Below are 20,859 nucleotides of genomic sequence, written 5' to 3' on the forward strand. Positions count from 1 at the left end.
TTCTCAGAGTTAAAATGTTCTCATATTGTATGTTATCTCTATAACATGTGCCTTTACAAAAGAGATGTTTCGCTTTGATTGTATGAATAAATTTTAGCTTCCAAATATGAGACAAGGATTAAATATTACGATATACACAAGAAAATTAAGACATGATCAAATTCTAGTATACAGGGTGATTCAGGACCTCTGCGACAAACTCTGGGGATTGATAGATCTCGCAATGAGCATCATTTTTCATAAAACAACCCACATTCTTCGATGCCTCATCTAGGAAGTACGTGACATCGAAAAAAAGACAGGTTTTTAGTGACATTTACAGTAAATTAATAGATGAATTATTCATTTATTTCTTCAAGTACCCCTGTAGAAGGTTACAAGTGTCCTGTCATTTTGCTGCCACGTTTGAATGGAGCACTCTTCGGAACACACTTCCACTGCTCCTGGAAGATGTACACTTCATGATGTGAGGGGACATGTAATTCAACATAATTTTCCAACGCACTTCAACCTGGTTGTACGAGCACACCTGAACATCATCTATGGGGAGCAATGGATAGGGAGAGCCAGACCCTTTGTGTGGCCAGCATGATCACCCGACTTCACGCTCTTAATCTTTTTTTTTCTTTTGGGACATGTCAAGTAATACACCACTCGAATTGACACCAGAGAGGAACTGACTATGAGACTATTAGCTGCTTTTGATCAAATTTGACACAGGTCGATAACCACTGCTACGATGGTATAATGAATGTAATCAGGTTCAGGATAGACACTTTGAACACCTGTAAACTTGTCAGCAAACATACTGGAAAAATAATTAATTTCATAATCGTTAACGTCACTAAAACCTGCCTTTCTTTCGATGTCGCTTGGCTCCTAAATGAGGCATCAGAGAACCTGGGTTGTTTTAAGAAAAATGATCCTCATTGCAAGATCTATTGATCCCCAGAGTTTGTTGCAGACGTCCTGAATCACCCTGTATACCAAGTTATAGGATATAAATGTTTATTAGTAGTTTTTTTTTATAATTTTCTGCGATTCCTTTCCTTTATTATCAATTTTAATACTGTAATTTATTGAATTAATAAGCAATGATTTTTAAATTATGATTTCTAAGAATTTCTAATTGCACAGAATTCGATTAATTACAAGCACACTACGGCTGAGGCCACAACAGCTAAAGAGAACATCCAAAGGATGCATGGCCAGTGAATGTTACCAGGCTGTCTCACGACAGAAGGACGTGATGGAGGATGGGGCTTTGCCATGGGACGATTTGGAGCAGAGACAACCACAGGGAGCTGATGAAGACTCCCGTTCCTGCTACCACTGCCCAGAGGCTGGCATCCACGAGCTTCATAGCCATCATAATCTCTACCATCATAGTTGGCATCAAAAAATTTCTTGAACCACTGAAGAAATTCAAAATTGTCCTGAAATCGGCCTTTAATCAATTTATCTACAGGAATAACCTGCAATAAAGAAGAGTTTATCTTTTAACAAGGCCCAAACTCTTTTTACACATATATTACAGGAACTATATGACCAAGTTAACACAGAACTTCTTACCTTGCAATAGCAACATATTATGCTGCCAATATAGTCAATACCTACTGAAAGTTATACAAGTATACTAAGTTGTAATCTACTGTGTACCTACATAAATATACAAATGTTAAAGATTTCTGATTTAGTTTTTAATTATCAAGAGATGTAATTTTAATACTAAAAAAGGCACAATACAATCGTAAATGTCACTACTAGTAATATTAATAATAGGCAATAACACATAATACAGTTATTTCTTTAAATGTTTCAGAACTTTTCATTAAACAATTTAAAGTGTGCAACTAATTTATGCACAATTCAGAATACAATTTATATACTAATTTACAATCTATATGAAAAACAGGAATATTAACAAATTCTGGTTACTTACTCATATAAGAATCAATCTGGATTTTGCAAAACTACATCTTGCAATGATATTAATCATAATTTCTATGTAATTTATATCCAAAGTTTACACTGCAATTTCAGGTTTGTCTATTTCAAAGTGGGATGAGTAATGTGGGGAGGGGGGACGGGACAAAGTAACAGGAAACAAAATGATCAAATTACGTAGAATCTCGTCACTTTCATTTTCACAGTGATTTACTGTAATTCACTTGCAAAATATTAAATAGAATTATGTGAGAAACTAAAGCTAAAATTGATAACTGACATTCATGAAGACTGATTCAGGGAGAGGGAGGGGAGAAAGAGGGGAGGGGGAGGGGGAGGGGGAGGGAGGGAGAGAGAGAGAGAGAGAGAGAGAGAGTTATGAGAGGACAAGAATGAAGCTTATTTCTGGTTACTTTGTAATTATTATATTCTTACTAATGAAAATGTATCTGTAATAAATATCTGCTATAATAATAATAATAATAATAATAATAATAATAATAATAATAATAATAATAATAATAATATCATCATCATCATCCTATGTGCAACAGCTCATAATCAGCTAAGGCCTACCAGCTGACTACTGATCCCATATAGACAGTCTGATCTGTTTGGGTAAGGATAATATTAATTTATTATTATAAAGCTATTATGATAGTAGGAAAAATTTCTTGCTTGTTATATTATGATTAAAAGATGGGAGTTTCCATATATGACAAGCAACAATGCATAACCTGAAAGGACATTTGAAAATCGTAGATGATTAAAATGGCTACTACAAATCAACAGCGGGCACAATGTGTTCTTTGGTATGCTAAATTTGAGAGTGTTAAAAGAGTTCAAAAGGAATTTCGACGTGAGTATGGTGTGCATAATGTACCTAAATACGATTTCATAATGTTGTGGTATCAAACATTTGTAGAAACAGGTTATGTGTTAAAAAAACATGCAGGAGATCGCAGGTGAAACCCAGTACAAGAAGCAGCTATCTCTTGGCTTGGTTCCCAAACTCCCCAGATCTAACCCCTCCTGACTTCTTCATGTAGGGTTTTGTTAAAGACATTGTCTATTCAAAGAAACTCAGGAACATTGATGATCTGAGACCAAAAATTACTCAAACTTTTCAACAAATCACCCCTCTTATGTTACATTTCCTTCCCAAAATAATTAAGGAGGTAAGTTTTTATTACATTATTATTTTGTTAATTTCTTTCCTATTTTAGCTATACGTATACTTACAGCAGCATCAAAACTTGTTGCTCTAAGTGTTGAAGCACAGTTTAAAGGTTAGGAGACTATATTGGGGGGGGGGGGGGTCTATTACTGGTACAAACATAAAGTGCTTGTCCCAATGCTTGACAACCCATGTCAAACACTGGTACATGTTTCTAACATAAAATTTATATATTTATATTACTAGAACTAAAACAAAATTATATGATTTAATTAAAATGAACAAATCAGCACAAAAAAAATCTTGACTGGATATTAGCTGAAAATAAACACAGAACCTTAAGACTTCCAGTTTACCATCCAGACTTGAATTCTATTGAATTAGGCCTAATTTTGGGAGATATCAAACAGTGGGTGGTAATAGGAATGTGACATTTAAAATAAAAAATGTCGAAGACCTAAGTTGGCAAAGGTTTCAGCAAATCAGCCAGAAAGAATGGAAGACATAGCAGTGACATTGAAAAAGATGAACAGCATTATTATGAGAAAGACAGTATTGTGGAAGAGAGAACTGAAAGAATCGTAATTTAAGACACTGAACTGGAAAGCAGTGAAGAATATTTAGAACATGGGAGAGACACAGCAGAAGACATGTCAGGTGTGGAAGAAATAGAGAATGATTAATTTTTGGTGTACGTGCAGTAAATGTACTGTTAGGTCTACAATGTGTGACACTGCATGTGATTAAAATTTGAACCAGAATTGTGTCCATTATATTTAGTAGTGACTGTACTGTTACTGTTTCAATGTGCACGTGTTACTGGTGACATCATAATCCAGCGGATTCAATAACATAAGCATCAGGTAAGCAACTTGCATCTATGCTTTCATTAAATATCTTCATCCTTCTAGAACGGTGGTGATACCTATAACAGGGCATTGCCCATGCGTCTTGTGAAATAATATTGCGCAATTAAGATTAGGAACGAAACTAAGAAATCCCCATGAGCTGTCATAAAATAAAAACAAATCCAATAAGTACTAGGCATGTCATCACGTGGTTTGGTGCTTCCTCATTTTCTGTCAGTTTCACACTGAGAATCTCAATTTCTCAGCTCACAGCTCAGTTGCGTTTTGATACATGACAATTGAGCAAGTTATTTATTTGAATGGTGCACTGGTTTAATTGAGGAATTCCACCTGTAAAAAGCATCACAATCTGCCTTATTACGTGAATATGTAAACGAGTTTAGAAAAAATATTTTTAGTAAAGACTGTAAAATATTGTTCTGTCTGGTATGTGAAAAAGTGTTCAGCTAATAAAAAATCTGAAGTTGTGCAACATATACATACAGCGTGTCATAAGGACAGGGTTAAGAAGTAGCCTCTCTGAATCAACAATTGATTACAAGCATAGTAGGTGAACAATGAAGTTTAAGTGACGATTTTTCTAAAGACTTGTCTTTAACTTTAGTGAGTGCCAACATTCCATTATGGAAACTTAATAATGTGCAGCTTCGGAGTTTCTCAGAAAAATATACAAATAAAAGGATCCTGGACTAGTCTACATTATGCAAAAACTGTGTACCAGTGTTTTCAGGATGTAATTTGTAATATACGGGATACATTGAAACACGAATATATCTAGATTTCAATAGACGAGACATCAGACGCAGCAGGGCAGTGTGTATGTAGTGCTGTAGTTAGTGCAATGAAAGCGGGTAGCAAATCATTCCTCTTAAATATTCAAGTACTTGACTGGGTAAATCATAGCACGGTTTCAAAATTTTTCAACGACTCAGTTTTCTTGTGGCCAGATGGAGTACAGTACGACAATGTATTATTTCTCAGTGATGCTGCTCCATATATAGTTAAAGTAGGAGCTGATTAAAAGTTCTTTATCCCAAATTAATTCACCTGACTTGCCTTGCACACGGTTTAGATCGTGTTGCTGAAACTATTACAGCCAATTATAAAGACGTGGACTTACTTGTCTCCAATGTTAAAGTATTTGTGAAGACATCAGAGTTGAAAAATACTGTGAACTATTTGCAACTTTGCCTTTACCTCCTAAGCCAGTTTTAACTTGGGGTACGTGGTTAGAAGCGTATCATATTATGCGGAAATTGAAAACAGTGTTAGATTCCTTAAATCCGAAAGATACAGCTAGGATTAGGATAGCTGAAAAATATTTTTCTGAAGATGACATCGAAAAAAGGATCCAGTATATTCATAAGCGCTTCTCTAAATTATCTGAAATTATAACACATTTGGAGGCTAGAAATAATTCTTTGGAGTACCTATTCACTTTCTCTGATGTATCAAATTTCAAATTTGTCTTAGAAACTCATAGTATTGCTAAAATTGCATTCGATAAGCTTAGTCATGTATTAAATAAAAAGTCTGGTTAAAAAAAACATCTGTCAAATTAGCAAAACACTGTCTGGTGATGGTGAAAAAACTGTAACAGAAGAGGAATTCACCAGACACCAACTCAATTTTTCCCTTTATATCCACATAGCTCAAAGTGGCTGGTTTGTAAAGTTCCTGGGTAGCTCAATCGTACAGTATTGGTATGCTTAGCCAAAGATCCAGGGTTCGATACCCGGCCCCAGAACAATTTTTCCCTTGAAATTATTCAAATGATCTTCACAGGCAGCTGAAAGTTACATTTGCAGTTGTGGTGTTTTTCACATGCACCTGTGACATGTGACATGGAAAGGACATTTTCGTTGTATAAAACCTTCTTCACTGATAGATGTAGGAGCTTCACACAAGAAAATATCAGGACAATTTTCCTTATCTACTAACAGCCACGAATAAGGTAAGATTACCCACAAAACAAATAGTTTATTTGTTTTTGCGTATTATAGAGCATATTTTCTACATTTTTCGTGTATATTTTACTATTTGATTGTGCATACAAATCTGAGCTCTAGTTATGATGAGTTATAACTTCATGACCTCTCTTGGTCTTTAGCAAATCTAAAGAATAACAAATTCGGAGATTTTAGTTTGATGCCACTGCAATTTACAGCACTACACATATTTCCTTTATTCACAGATATTATTAAAATGTTACTAATATCCCAAGTCCTTTAGGTAAGCACATGCTGACTGTAGCAAACCTATAACCTATAGCTTTAGGTGTTAGCTGCTTGGAGCACTACTGCAGCATCAGCTGTTGAATGCTGGCAGACAAAATGGAGTTGCACGACTGTTATATTTGATAGTGACTGAACTTCAACGAAAATACGTGGTGGCAGTATTCTGATTACTTACAGGCCATGATTACCTTGATGAACACATTGACACGGAATTGGTATTACAGAGTATCCTACATGTCCCTTATGTAATCTTAATGAGATATGGGTCAAGATCACCTTCACCATTCAACTTTCAACAGTCCAAAACCAGGATATTTCGTTTTTCTTTAACAAAAAACAACGGAAGAAGGTGCGATGGGAAGTGAGGGAGAAACATGTTTCCCCACTGTCTGAGAATATGAGATGAGAACATCTCCAACAAATATTGAGTCGTGCAGTAAAGTAAATTCAAATACTTGGAATATCGTATAAGGCTGCTGCCTATACCCATTTACCAGAAATGGAATACTTTGTTCCGAATTCCTCACATTGATGGCAATGACTCGAAATGCTATGTCGAAATCTCCAATAACCACCACAATAGGAAATTTTCAGAAACAAATGAAAATACAGTACTGTGCATATAAAATGTTAAACTGTTCTTATGCACATGTAGAGCTTCAAAAGTGTAACTGATCTTTACAAGGTCACATTTCGAACCTCACTGGTTGTGTGGTAAACATAGCATAGAGCCACTGCTGAGACACCTTGTCCCATGGATATAAGATAAGATAAATATCCCCATTTTCCAAGGCAGGAATGGAACCACTGACCATTTGGACAACGGAAAGCAAGTACACTATCCACAGAGCCAATAACTTCTTGTGGTGCAATAGGACAGAAGGGAGAGTCAATGCCAGTAAGCACGATCATGTGTGATTTCTTACAATCACACATATGGGCAGTGGACAGAACAATTTTCTTATTTTGGATTGCAATATAAACACATGCTGGGCAATCTACCCAATAATATGATAAAAAATCCATGACAATGTTTTGGCTGCTGTGGTAATAACACCTATCTATGAGCATTAGGAACAATTAAGGTGGTTTTTCTTTGGTTGCAAGTTGACTTCTCTCAATCTACCATCTTCTTCTTTCTTATTCTGTTTCACCACCCCTTTTATCCAACTTACACACCACTATGGGACAGACAGGATGATCACTCTCATATATGTGGCAAAGATATTTATATAACAGTTTTATATGGGAATGGTTTTAGCTACAATTAAGGTCTTTTTCAACCACATTCATCCTCTTTTCACCCTTTAAACTATGAAATTTTAGAATACATTGCTTATGCCCAAGAGCCAATTGTTCACAGCAGGAGGCATGATAATCATGACTAAGCAACTCTGCATTTCTGATTTGCTGTAATCATTAAAACTTTGAAGGCCATATGCAGGAGTTTGAAGTCAAGAGTAGCTGTTTCATTACATATTATTACGTCACTCAAAATTAGATGTCAAGTTTTCAAATAAGTAAGTCTTGAACAGAAATATTGACTAAATTTAAGACAGGAAATAACAATGCAATTTTCCCTTATGTGAATTACGAACTATTCTGTATGTACATATGTATTATTTTTAGAGGACATGACGCAATTTTTACCTGTGCGTATTACAGAATATGATGAGAAGATGAACTCTTTTGATATAATGCAGGGACATAAAAATCACTATTTAGAAATACACAAGCTTTCAACACAAAAAAGTAATGGAATACTGGTATATACTTAAATATTAAATAGGCATATACCTATTTAATCATGAAGTATAAGTGGCCTTGACACTAAACACATAGGCAGCAGTTTTATACATCTTAAAGAAAAAAGAAATGTACTTAGAGTTTGTATTTCTCTAATCATGAAGTTCATTTTAAAGAACTGTAGTTGTTTGTAAACTTAACTTTCTAAGGATTACCATATAACGACCTAAGCCAAAAAAAAATTACATTACTCTGTCTGTTTACCTTATCTACTCCCATTTTCTTAAATGCTGCTTGAAGAATCTTAAAGTTCTGAATATATTCATGTTCCAGATTAGTTTTGAACTTGATCCTTTTCATTACGACACTGCCTGTAAAACAAATTAAAACTATTGTTAAATGGACAGTGCAAAAGAATACATTTCTCAATCATACCTTTCCTCTACATCAGTGGTTCCCAAACTGTGCTCCACAAAGAGATTAAAATGAAAAATAAATTAAATAAAAGTGGCAAAATTTCGAAGTTGTAATTCTGTGCAGCCATGAATTGTGTATAGGTAATTATTGAGTAGAAATTATTTAGCTCCTACAGCGTGCTCTGGATCAAAGTAAATAGCATTTATCATAGACCGATGTGCATATCATGCATCATCTCAGTCTGCTTTGCCTGACAGCACTTTGTTGGAACTATGCAAATGACAGGAACATCAGCGGAATCAAACACAACTGCGCCATGCTAAACCTGTCTCCGCTTCAAGAACTTCGCCTCATTTCCAGATCTGATTTCTGTTGCATATTAAAACCTTGCATTTCTTCACACCTTCAGTCATATGCAGTACAGTATTATTTATTTATACTTGCTTTTAGTGCGTGCTTTTTATGCAAGTTCTATTATTATAAACAATTGTTAAACGATTTTTTTTTAATCTTCATCTTGAGAACGAAACACCTACTCAATGAAGGATTTTTTGGACCATCTACATAGCGATTCAGAAATATAATCGATTTTTTTTCCCCAATGGATTTTTAGCTGGGGGTCAAGGGGTAGTATGTGGTCTCAAGGGCACACAATCTGCTGATGGTTGTGTGCTATTCAAAAGCTTGAGAAATGCCATTTATTCCTACCAAGCCATATGTATGCATTTCCTCGTAGTGGCCCCTGGAAACGTTTTATGGCTAAGCATACAAGGACGAAAAAGCGAGCCTCCGATGCTATAATTGGGAACTATCAGCTAAGGGAGTAAACCCTAACAGAAAATCATTGGCCACCCAGGATTGCTGGATGGTTGGGTTTACGGCTGACAACCCCATCCCGGAGAAACCCACTGTTACAAATTCCAAAGTAAAAATGAAAGCCGGACTGCCTTATGGACGAAGACCTGGCAAATGTAATAAGGACTTGAATCTCGGAACATGGAACATTTTATCTCTGTACAGCCTAAAGCCCTGACGATGCTAATAGATCAACTTCAACGTTATAAATTAGATATTACATGTTTACAAGAAATACGGCGGCCCAGAGATGGGGTCTTTGGAAAAAAGGATTTTACAGTATTTTATAATGGACACAAGAAGGAACACAAGCTTGGAGTAGGCTTCATTGTGAATAATAAAATTAAACATAATATTTTGAATTTTAATGCAATTAACGAAAGAATTTGTTATTTAAGATTTAAAGGAAAATTGTTTAATTACAGTATAATTAATTTCCATGCTCCAACAGAAGACAAAGAGGATAATGAGAAAGATATTTTTTATGATATTCTTACGGAAACATATTTTAAATGTCCGAAACATGATATAAAGGTTATCATTGGAGACAATGCGCAAATTGGCAAGGAAGATGCATATAGACCCATAATAGGCAAATATAGCCTACATGAGGTGACTAATGATAATGGAGAGCGCCTCATTAATTTTGCTGCCTCTCGAAACATGGTAATAGGATCCACTATGTTCGATCATAAGAGAATACACCTGGCTACATGGAGTACACCTGACAGACAACACTCCAACCAGATAGACCACGTCTTAATTGATAGAAGACATGCAACCAATCTAATGGATGTCAAATCATATAGAGGCCCCAACAAAGATACAGATCATTATTTGGTAATATCACGACTTCGAGCGAGAATTAGTAATGGAAGGAAAATACAAAGTACAAAAACACGGAAATGTGATTGTAATAAATTAAAAGATCCAGAAATTAGATCTGAGTATACTAAGAAATTAAATGCCTATTTCCAAAATAACCAGTTAAATGATCAAGCCTCTATTGAGAACAGGTGGTCCTATTTGTCGAATGGGATTAAAGAGACAGCACAACAGGTATTAGGAATGGCGGAAGTAAATAGTAGAAACAACAGGAATAACTGGTATGATGATGAATGTAAGAGGGCCACAGAAGAAAAAAATAGACTATATAATAAAATGCATCAGAAAAACTTTACGAGAGGTGCATTGGAAGAATATAGACAAGCAAGAAAGAAGGAGAAGAAAACTCATTCTATGAGAAAGAGAGAATATGAAAACTGTAAGTTTGAAGAAATAGAAAATCTAAATACAAAAAATGAAGTAAAATCATTTTATGGGGAACTAAATAAATCAAGGAAAGAATATAAGCCTAGATTAACTATATGTAAAAACGAAAATGGAGAACTGATTACCGATAAAACCAAAATTCTAAGTAGATGGAAAGAGTATTTTAACAATCTTTTATCGAGTAAACCAACGCAGCAGGAGAATATGGATATTAGTAATGACGTTTTCAATGACGAAGATCTAATAAACAAGGAAGAAGAACCACCCACAATGGAAGAGGTACAAAGCGCAGTAGCTAGGATGAGCAATGATAAAGCTCCAGGAATTGACAATCTGCAAGCAGAATTGTTCAAGCAAGGAGAGGAATGCCTCAAACAGATACATGAAGTCATAAGTCAAGTTTGGACATACGAAACCATGCCAAAAGATTGGAAAACCAATATTATATGTCCTATACTAAAAAAAGGAGGCATCAGTCTGCTGAGCAATGCCTATAAAATTCTCTCAAATGTTCTTTATAAAAGACTATCTAAATATACAGAAAGAGAAATCGGTAATTACCAATGTGGCTTTAGGCCCAACAGATCGACCATAGAACAGATATATACACTCAGACAAATTTTAGGTAAAACCAACGAATACAACGTAACGACACACCATCTATTCATTGATTTCCAAATGGAGTATGATACTATTAATAGGCAACAACAATATCAAGCAATGGCAGCACTGAAAATACCTAATAAACTCATTAGATTAGCCCAGATGACAAGGAAAGAAACTATAAACTGAATTAAGATCCAGTCAGATTTACCAGGGGAATTTGAAACCAACAGAGGTATAAGACAAGGAGATGCATTGGCCTGCTTGCTATTTAACATAGCCTTGGAAAAAGCTATAAGAGAATCAGGAATACAGACAACTAACACAATATATTATAAGTCTGTTCAAGTTCTGGCATTCGCAGACGACCTAGATATTATTGCTAGGTCACAGAAAGAACTAGAAATGGCATTTATCTCCCTGGAAAAGGCAGCAAAGATAATGGGATTGAGAGTTAATGAGAGCAAGACTAAATACATGATCTCCAGCCACAAAGGAAACATTATTAATAAAGCACCAACTTATCTTACAATTGAAAATTACAAATTTTAATATGTAAAAAATGTTATATATCTTGGCTCCATGATCAATAATGACGACACCAGTCTTGAAATTAAGAGAAGAATATCTATAACAAATAAATGTTACTTTGGATTACTGAAATATATTAAATTGAAATTCTTAACCATCTCAACTAAAATAAGAATATATAAGACGCTTATTAGGCTGGTGTTGACATATGCCTCGGAAACTTGGACTATGAACAAACAGGACACCAGAAGACTTAGTATCTTCGAGAGGAAAATTCTGAGAGCAATTTATGGACCTGTCAAAATAAATAATGAATGGAGAATTAGATATAATAAAGAAATATACGATCTATTTAAGGAGCTAGATATTATAACAGTTATTAAAATTGGTCGACTGCAGTGGGTTGGACACCTGGTAAGAATGAACGATACTAGACCTGCTAAAAGAGCCTTTACATCCAATCCTGGAGAAATCAGATCCAAAGACCAAGAAGCAGATGGGAGGATAATGTATACGAAGATGCCAACTTTATTGGTGCACGAATGTGAACAGTCAAGGCCAGAAGTAGAGACGGCTGGAATAAAATACTGAAGAAGGCTAGGACCCTCAATGGGTTGTCGAGCCGATGATGATGAATTTTTAGCTGAAGACTGAATCCTTATAAAAAAAAAACTGTCAAAACCTCCGTCACAATACTTCCAATAGCTGTGGCAGCATCAACATCTAACAGGTAAGTTAAAATATTTTATGCAAGGTGCAATTTTTGTTTTTGTTTCTTTTATTATTATTATTATTATTATTATTATTATTATTATTATTATTATTATTATCATTATTTACCCAGCTGCTGCGAATATTATTTTTCAATTACTGCAGTATGGAATAAAAAAGATTAACAGTTGCTGGAATTTTATTGCTGAAAAGGATGAAGGGTTTTTGGACAAATCAGTAGAGAATGGAATTTTTCGTTAAGTTCGAAGTGCAGAAAGTGGAATTTTCAAAATACACAAGTTCACAATGTGGTTGCACCAGGACCTCCTCAAGTGTTGAACCAACTTTCGCTGGTTTGCCAGAGGAGGGACGATATTGGTTTTAGTACAATCCTGCATTGGGTATATATTTTTTTTTTTAATTTGGGCCCCCAAATAATTTTTTTTTTTTTCAAAATATTTTTATTTGGTTGAGTTGCCACAGCTATGAGCTCTCTACTTACCAAAAATTAATATTTTACACCAAATAGGAAAAAAGTTTTAAAAAATACCATCCTCTCCCCAAGCCGTTCAATTTTGCTTAGGCAGCCCAAACAGCAGTCGAGACATGTGGCAGATATTTAATGGTTTCGCAGGTGGAATCAGGGGTGTGTATAACGTCCATTGAAATGGTCACGTGAATGTTATGAATTTTAGTCTTTGTGCGATGTTATGTTAAAGATGTGCCGTCAATTTATTATGTTAATAATTTATTTTCTTTGGGTTATCTAGCGTTTGTTCTAGCCATATTTTTCGTTCAATAGTGTTTTATTCAATCATTTGCTCTTCTTACACTTACGATAACACCATATCACAGTCTACTATATACAGTCGTGAAGCTTGAGGTGATTTTTTGCAAATCTCGTGATAAAGCGCTCCAAGCGGTTAGCAACTAGAAACAATAGACTGTCCACGGTCGACTTTGGGCGAATCGTATTTGCATCGAGTGCTAGCTCGTTGCGTATTTCACATTGATGCTTGTGAAATGTTCGTTATTGGTTGTAATGAAAATGTTAATAGCTAAAATACAATAATTGGAATAATAATATTTTACTAGAGACGTAGAAAAATTAAGTTTGTTTTAACGAAATTTATTGATCACGTTTTATTTTCAATTCTGTGGGATTATTATTGCTTAGGCCTCCTTTTTTTTTTTTTTCAAAGGATATGTTTTTAATTATAGCTGTTAATTTTGTTGTTATTTTTATTTGTTACTTTACTAGATACTTAGAAAAAGTCTGTTACAATAAAATTTATTGATCACGTTTTATTTCCAAAAAAAAAAAAAAAAAAAAAAAAAAAACTGCCTAGTTCTTCGAAGACCAGTGCTGCAGGAAAAAGAATAGTAAAAAGGAAGTACCACAATTCCTACTTGAATAATGGGTTTGTTGAGACCAGTGACAACAAATCACGTGTGTAATTTGTGGAAAAATGTTTCCAAATATTGCAATGTTCCCATAAAAAAATGTGCAGTAATTTTGAGGAGGAAGTTCATCCATAATGCAAGGGCAAACAGACTGATTTCTTCAGAAGAAGTACCATGAACTTATACAAGCCCAGAAAATTATATCTTATGACTAAAAACTAGTTAATGAAAAGGTTTTGATGGTGTCCTACAGAGAGCTGCATCAGAGCGAGCGCAGGATACCGTTATCAGTCCAAGAAGGCACTGACAGAATGAATAATGATCATCTACGAATATTTCCAATAAATCACGAAGTAAAGCAACACAACGAGCGATCGGGTCTGAGGACGAGCGCTCGGTGTTCATTGAGTGATCTTCCGGTAGCAGTAAGCCAGTAAGCAGTAAGTGAATTGTAGGCTTGTCTAATCAGTACGTTTCATCAAAACGAATATTGAAGATGATTCAATAGTATCGACGTCGATCTCAAGCAGAGGCTCGGACACAGTCTCTGTTGATGGTAAAAGATTACGAGACACAATGTCAAAAGTATATACCGAAAATAAAATTAAATCAGCAGAGTCAGAGTAGTGGAAAAAAAGGGAAAGCAGTTACTAGCTCTGCTTGGACTAAATTCAGAGAAGTAAGGGATAAGAATACCTTAAAGTACATAGGATTGTCCACACCTGTGGAGTAACTGTCAGCGTGAAACCAGGTGGCCCTGGTTCAAATCCCTGTCAGGCCAAGTTACCTGGTTGACGTTTTTTCCGGGGTTTTCCCTCAACCCAATATGAGCAAATACTGGGTAACTTTCGGTGCTGGACCACAGACTCATTTCACCGACATTATCACCTTCATTTCATTCAGATGCTAAATGACCTAAACTGTTGATAAAGCGTCGTAAAATAACCTACTAAAATAAAAAATAAAAATATTCTCAAGTTAGTATGAGTAAAGTTCATATTACGTCCTACATGAAACAAAATATATCGCTACTAATTTATTATTTGCATTTCATACTTCGATAGGCATTTTTAGTTATCACGTATTAAATGTAATTTCTCGGTTTTATATACATTTTATAGTAATATAACCAAACATTTAATTTGCATTTACAGTAATTATCACAATTAAATTTGTGTCTCAGTTTGTTTTTGAAGTTAAATGTTACACTGAGTAGGAATGAAGTATATTTATACGTAAAATCATTTCAGGCTGTTTCAATCTAAACAAAGAAAAACGTGTAATTAATTAAATTTCCACTAAAATATATACTTGTTGAAAACAATCAAATGATTTCTATGATTATTCCATTGTAGGATTAAATCATTCGAATGCATGAATGAATTGTTCAATAACATTGCAGTATGTTGATTACTCATTCTATACGTAGGTCTATAGCCTGAGAGCAGCACTCTTTTTTTCTTATCGCCATGTAGGTCAGGTGTTTAATTTAATAAAAATCAGGGTCAGATACTGGGGCTGTTAGAAGAGTCAGTACACAACACCCACACAGAACATTAGAAGTTTATCATTCTATTGTTGTGTCATATGATTCTGAACGCGAAGCTCTTATCATTATCGTATAAAATGGAACATATTCTGTTATACGAGTACATATTTTGTATAACTTCATACAGCTTGCTGTGATGGTAAGCAAAGTGAATGAATAATCGAATGATATTGTGAACATTTCTATTATTTTGAATGGTTTTGATAACCAAATAATTCGAATGAATTCATTCGGTTTTTACCAATACTTTACTACGTAGTACTGAAGCTTACTGCTTCGCGTACAGTGGTTGAAGTAGAGATGGCCGATATTTCACAAACCGATATTTTGTCACAGGTATTTTTTTGTCACAGATAAACCTGTGACTGATGACGCGAAATATCTGTGACAAAATATCACTATCGAAATCTGCTCCGTATTCAGTACTCTGTGACATATTTTCTCCTCTACATCGTAGGTTTGCGTGTGCGCATGATACAATAACTGCTATCTGGCGGTAGTTTCTCCATCTTATTATAAATGATGTAGTTATTACACGATTTAAATAATAAGACCATTGGTTACCAGTACTTAATCTTGTGTAAAATCCTGTCTGAACAACTGTTTTGTTTTGTAATTATTTTCCAATGTTTTTTCCAAATACTTATGTTTCATTAATTTTTATTCTCTGACTCAATATTATAATGTTAATGCACGACTTAAAATAATTTATCCATTATATTATATCCAATAAAAAGGATCAATTTTTAAAACGATTAGGATAATCATATAACCTCAATTTCTCCATACCCAACTACATTTAAAAATGATCAACTGGTTCAATATCTATAATATAACCTCTTGGTACATGAGGTTAAGTTTCGACATGTTACTGTTCAGTTAGGTAAGTATTTATTTGTTAATGGTACATGTACATAATTTCTTTGTTGGATTTTCCCATATAAATCACTGATGAGTGGTGCGTATAGAGAAATCGTATTCATATTTCACTGCTCTGAAATATTTCCTGCTAATTTTCATCAGTGTGACAAAATATCAGTGTAATTCATGCATATTGTGCTTACGTATCGATATAAAATATCAGTGTGACAAAATCACCGATAAAAGTCACAGATATTTAATTGCCACAGTCACAGTTGTCACAGATACTTGAAAATATTGTTTAAGCTCATCTCTAGGTTGAAGCAAGCGCTCATTCTTACTGGGGAGTGATCTCCCGGGCGATCTCGAGCGAGCGGAGGCCAAACCCGAGCTCGAGCGATTACACACGAAGAGCATTCAATAAAACTGATCTCAGATATCGTTAAGCATCGCTCTCTTGCAGGTCTCTGGTGTCCTACTTAGTTACAGAGTTGCCCATTGTGGCCAGAGCCCATACCATTGCTGAAAACATTAACCTCCATCCTTGTTTAAAGGACAAACTTGAACATATGTGGGACAGAGAAATTACGAAACTACTAGGCCCAGTTATTTGTTGAACAACATAACTTGAAATGCATCAGGAACTAAACAAAGGACACGAAAACTAATTTACTTTCACGGATGTTTTTGCTCAAAATGGATGAATGAACGAATGTGACTGTTGGCAATTTTAACCCTTACAGTGCTAGCCGTATTTATATAGACTTGCTAGAAATATCATGTACAATTTGCTAAAAGTGTAGATAATTCCTTTAAAAAATTGTACTCACCACAGTTCTCATGATAAAGTTATCAAATTTTTTCATGTTGAGGAACATATGTAGGAACAAATTCGTACACACTTTTTTTATTTTTCACTTCACAGTTATTCCAAAAATTCTTGCTTCAGATGCTAATATTTTTCAAAATTTAAATTTCAAATTTATCACTTTACACAAGCTAAACCTGGGCCTTAAAAATATGTACGGGGAACATATTAAAAAGCACTTATTTGTAAACAATATTACAAATGTTGGTAATATTTCATCAAATATTCGGCAATTATATAAATTTTACAAAAAAAAAATTCTCTTTTTTAGTGCCAAACATATACCTCTGTCGGAAGAAGAGACTTCCCTTCATATTAAGTTGGTATGAGTTGGTGTTGACATCAGACAATAGAAATTACAATTACGAACACGTAAAAATTGTGGTGGCAATATATGTATAAAATCAGTAGACCAACAGCTGTGGCATTTAGTATTTCTGTGCTATCAGTATTCGGAGTCTTTTCAAGAGGAACTGTTTCTCAGCAAGCCATTACTAATACAAATGGCCCCGAAAGTTTCAAACAGAAGAATTTTTCAGAGTGAGTTCCATCTCATGGGATAACTGCATTGCTCTCTGGTTACTAGCAACAAGCATCTATAATGAACACCGATCAAAATACCCCTCATTTCTCGTGAAAAACAAAAACTGAATAGGCTACAGTGGACTATAGTGGACTTCATGTTGTCAGCAAACAGCTGGATACATTAAGAATATCGACTGATTAAAAGAAGTCTTGAACAAAAGAGTGGAAACAATTTTATCAAATCATGATCTAAGAATACAAGACTATTCAAAATATTGTATGATTATGGGGAATCTACATAAGTTCTCTTCATACCGATGTACGGTGACTTTCTCGTGGCAAAATTTAGACTTGGGCTGTAAGAACTTTTCTTGATTGACAATGACTTTGCTTCGGGAGATACGTTGTGTGATGAGCATTGACTCATGAAATTGGCATATTTAACAGGAAATTTTAAAGAAGTTAATGATTTAAGTCCCTCTCTATAAAAGCAATAAATCTTTTTGGTGTCGGTAATGAAGTAGAAATATGAAAAAAATCTAGTTTTTAGGAGAACTGATGAAAAATTGGAATCTAAACAGCTTCGCAATGGTAAAAGAATTTAGTGAACAACTAGATTCTAACATATCTGGAAATACATTGGAAGGTAAAAAAAACTGGAACACTTGAAAATTCTACATTATTGCTAGGATTAGTATAAGATGCATTAATCTCTCTTTTTATCACAATGCGGAGGAAAGGAAGTGGCCATCCAACCCCATTATCTCCTGGGTTAGTTGGCTTATGACAGATGTCTTATTGGTGTTGCAGGGTTCAAACCTGTGTTCGGACAGTTGACTAAACAACAATCACAATACGATGAAAGAGTAATGGAATGGAGAAAAATTCTCTCCGGCACCAGGATTTGAACCCGGGTTTTCAGCTCTACGTGCTGATGCTTTATCCACTAAGCCACACCGGATACCACCCCGGCATCGGACAGAATTGTCTCAGATTAAGCTCCAACTCTTGGGTTCCCTCTAGTGGCCGCCCTCTTCACTATGTCATAGATGTCTATGAACGTAGGACTGAAGTCCACACATGTGCTGAGGTGCACTCGTTATGAGAGACTAGTTGGCCGGGATCCGACGGAATAAGCACCGTCTTAAATCACGAAGTGATTTACGCATATCATATATATTATTTTAATGTACCGAAGTACATATGATATTTCCATTCAGATATTCTGCGTCATCATACGATGAAAGAGTAATGGAATGGAGAAAAATTCTCTCCGGCGCCGGGATTTGAACCCGGGTTTTCAGCTCTATGTGCTGATGCTTTATCCACTAAGCCACACTGGATACCATCCCGGCGTCAGACAGAATTGTCTCAGATTAAGCTCCAACTCTTGGGTTCCCTCTAGTGGCCACCCTCTTCACTACGTCATAGATGTCTATGAACGTAGGACTGAAGTCCACACCGGGTTCAAATCCCAGCGCCGGAGAGAATTTTTCTCCGTTCCATTACTCCACTGGAGGGAACCCAAGAGTTGGAGCTTAATCTGAGACAATTCTGTCTGACGCCAGGGTGGTATCCGGTGTGGCTTAGTGGATAAAGCATCAGCACGTAAAGCTTAAAACCCGGGTTCAAATCCCGGCGCTGGAGAGAATTTTTCTCCGTTCCATTACTCTTTCATCGTATAATGACGCAGAATATCTGCATGGAAATATCATATGTACTTCGGTACATTAAAATAATATAAACAATCACAATGCAACAATTCATTTCTCATATATTAATTCAACAATGAAATGTCTGACAACAATGTTCAATGGAGAAAACAGAATACTGTACTACAGTTTGTGTGTAAATCACAGATTAACTTCATAATATCTTTTGGCAGTTTCACAAGCGAGGGAAGAATTTTTCTCAGAATTTAAAGCTTTATAAATGGTAACTGCATTGCATTTCATGTAAAATGCCATTAAGTGCCACCAATTAATTGAAGATGGGAGGAGTCAATGTTACGTTGTATCTAGAGTTTTCAAGATTCCTTAGACTGCAATATAGAGAGTGGTCCAACTGGGATGTATTCTAGAAGACCATGATCGGGGAGAAAATGTTCATTGGCTCAGAATGACCGTTATATTGTCTTACACACATTAATCAATCAATCTTCTTAATGTATCCAGCTGTTTGCTGACAACATAAAGTCAGGAGGACGGAATTGCCCTCAACTGCCACTGCATCTTCAATTTTCAAGGTGGGTCAGTAATGGTGTGGAGATGCATTTCATACAGAGCTCGTAGAGAACTTGTATGAGTCAAGGGACACACCTTGAATGGACGACAATATATTGAGGACATATGAATATGTAGTCCCATATGCAAGATTTATCCACGAGGATTTCATGTTAATGTACGACAATGCCTGTCCTCATGTTGAAGGGTGTGTTAATGAATACCTTGTTCAGATCAGACTGAATAGATGAAATGGCCTGCTCAAAGTCCAGACATGAATCCGATAGATCATATGCAGGGTATGCTAAGCGTGTCAGAAGTCACCTTCCTTCCATGAGACCCTGCTCGAACTCGAAAATGCTCTGAAGGAGGAATAGACAACATGAATCAGGACAGCAGCCAAATGCTCACCAATGGAATGAATTACCAAATGGCAGCTGTTATTGGTGGTACCAAACATTATTAAGAACAAGTTTACAACTAAGGAAACAACAATATTCTGTATATTTTCCTCGTAAGAGATTATGAAACACATGTCTCTTATCTTTCACGTCCCATTAAGCATTATATAACAATGCATATATTAAAAAAATAAAGAAATCTAGTTTAAGGGGTTAGGTACAGCTTACAACAATAAAATTTTGGAAATATTCAAAATTTTTTTCCTTCATTACTGTATCTCGTACAATAATGAAAATTAGTGTGTAAAACACTGTCCTTCTGCTGTATGATAAAAATATTTTTACGATTTTAAAAATATATTTATATATACTTTCTTTTCAATTTAAAATGTTGGTAGTTCACTGTGCAGTGATGAAGCGTTTCTCTCATAACTCAAAAACTATCCAACATTCTGTGATGAAATTTTTTGTGTGTATTTATTTATGCATGTTACATCTACAATATGATGCAAAATCACTTCTCTGTCTTTGATAGGTCGTCTGATAAAAAATAAATTAATTTTAAAAAATAGTCAAATATTAGTATTTTCTTCTAAACAAAATAAAAAAAAATATTATTTATTAAAGAATGTAGATGAAAGAGCATGATATTGTAAACATGAGT

General features: G+C 35.0%; 1 protein-coding gene across 3 annotated transcripts in view; it reads right to left on the bottom strand.

The window, feature by feature from the left end:
* Eb1 (microtubule-associated protein RP/EB family member 1) overlaps positions 1-20,859 on the bottom strand; it is a 93,837-nt gene that overhangs the window by 42,788 nt on the left and 30,190 nt on the right. For 2 of the 3 annotated variants that reach the window (XM_069831088.1, XM_069831086.1), the window contains exons 3-4: positions 8,241-8,343; positions 1,223-1,475 (exon numbers count right to left, since the gene is read on the bottom strand). In XM_069831088.1, the coding sequence (XP_069687189.1) occupies positions 1,223-1,475; positions 8,241-8,343 (356 nt within the window). The remainder of the gene's footprint in view (positions 1-1,222; positions 1,476-8,240; positions 8,344-20,859) is intronic. The other variant, XM_069831087.1, reaches the window with a different exon arrangement.

The sequence above is a fragment of the Periplaneta americana genome, chromosome 7 (genome assembly GCF_040183065.1).
Source record: "Periplaneta americana isolate PAMFEO1 chromosome 7, P.americana_PAMFEO1_priV1, whole genome shotgun sequence".
NCBI classification, from domain to species: domain Eukaryota; kingdom Metazoa; phylum Arthropoda; class Insecta; order Blattodea; family Blattidae; genus Periplaneta; species Periplaneta americana.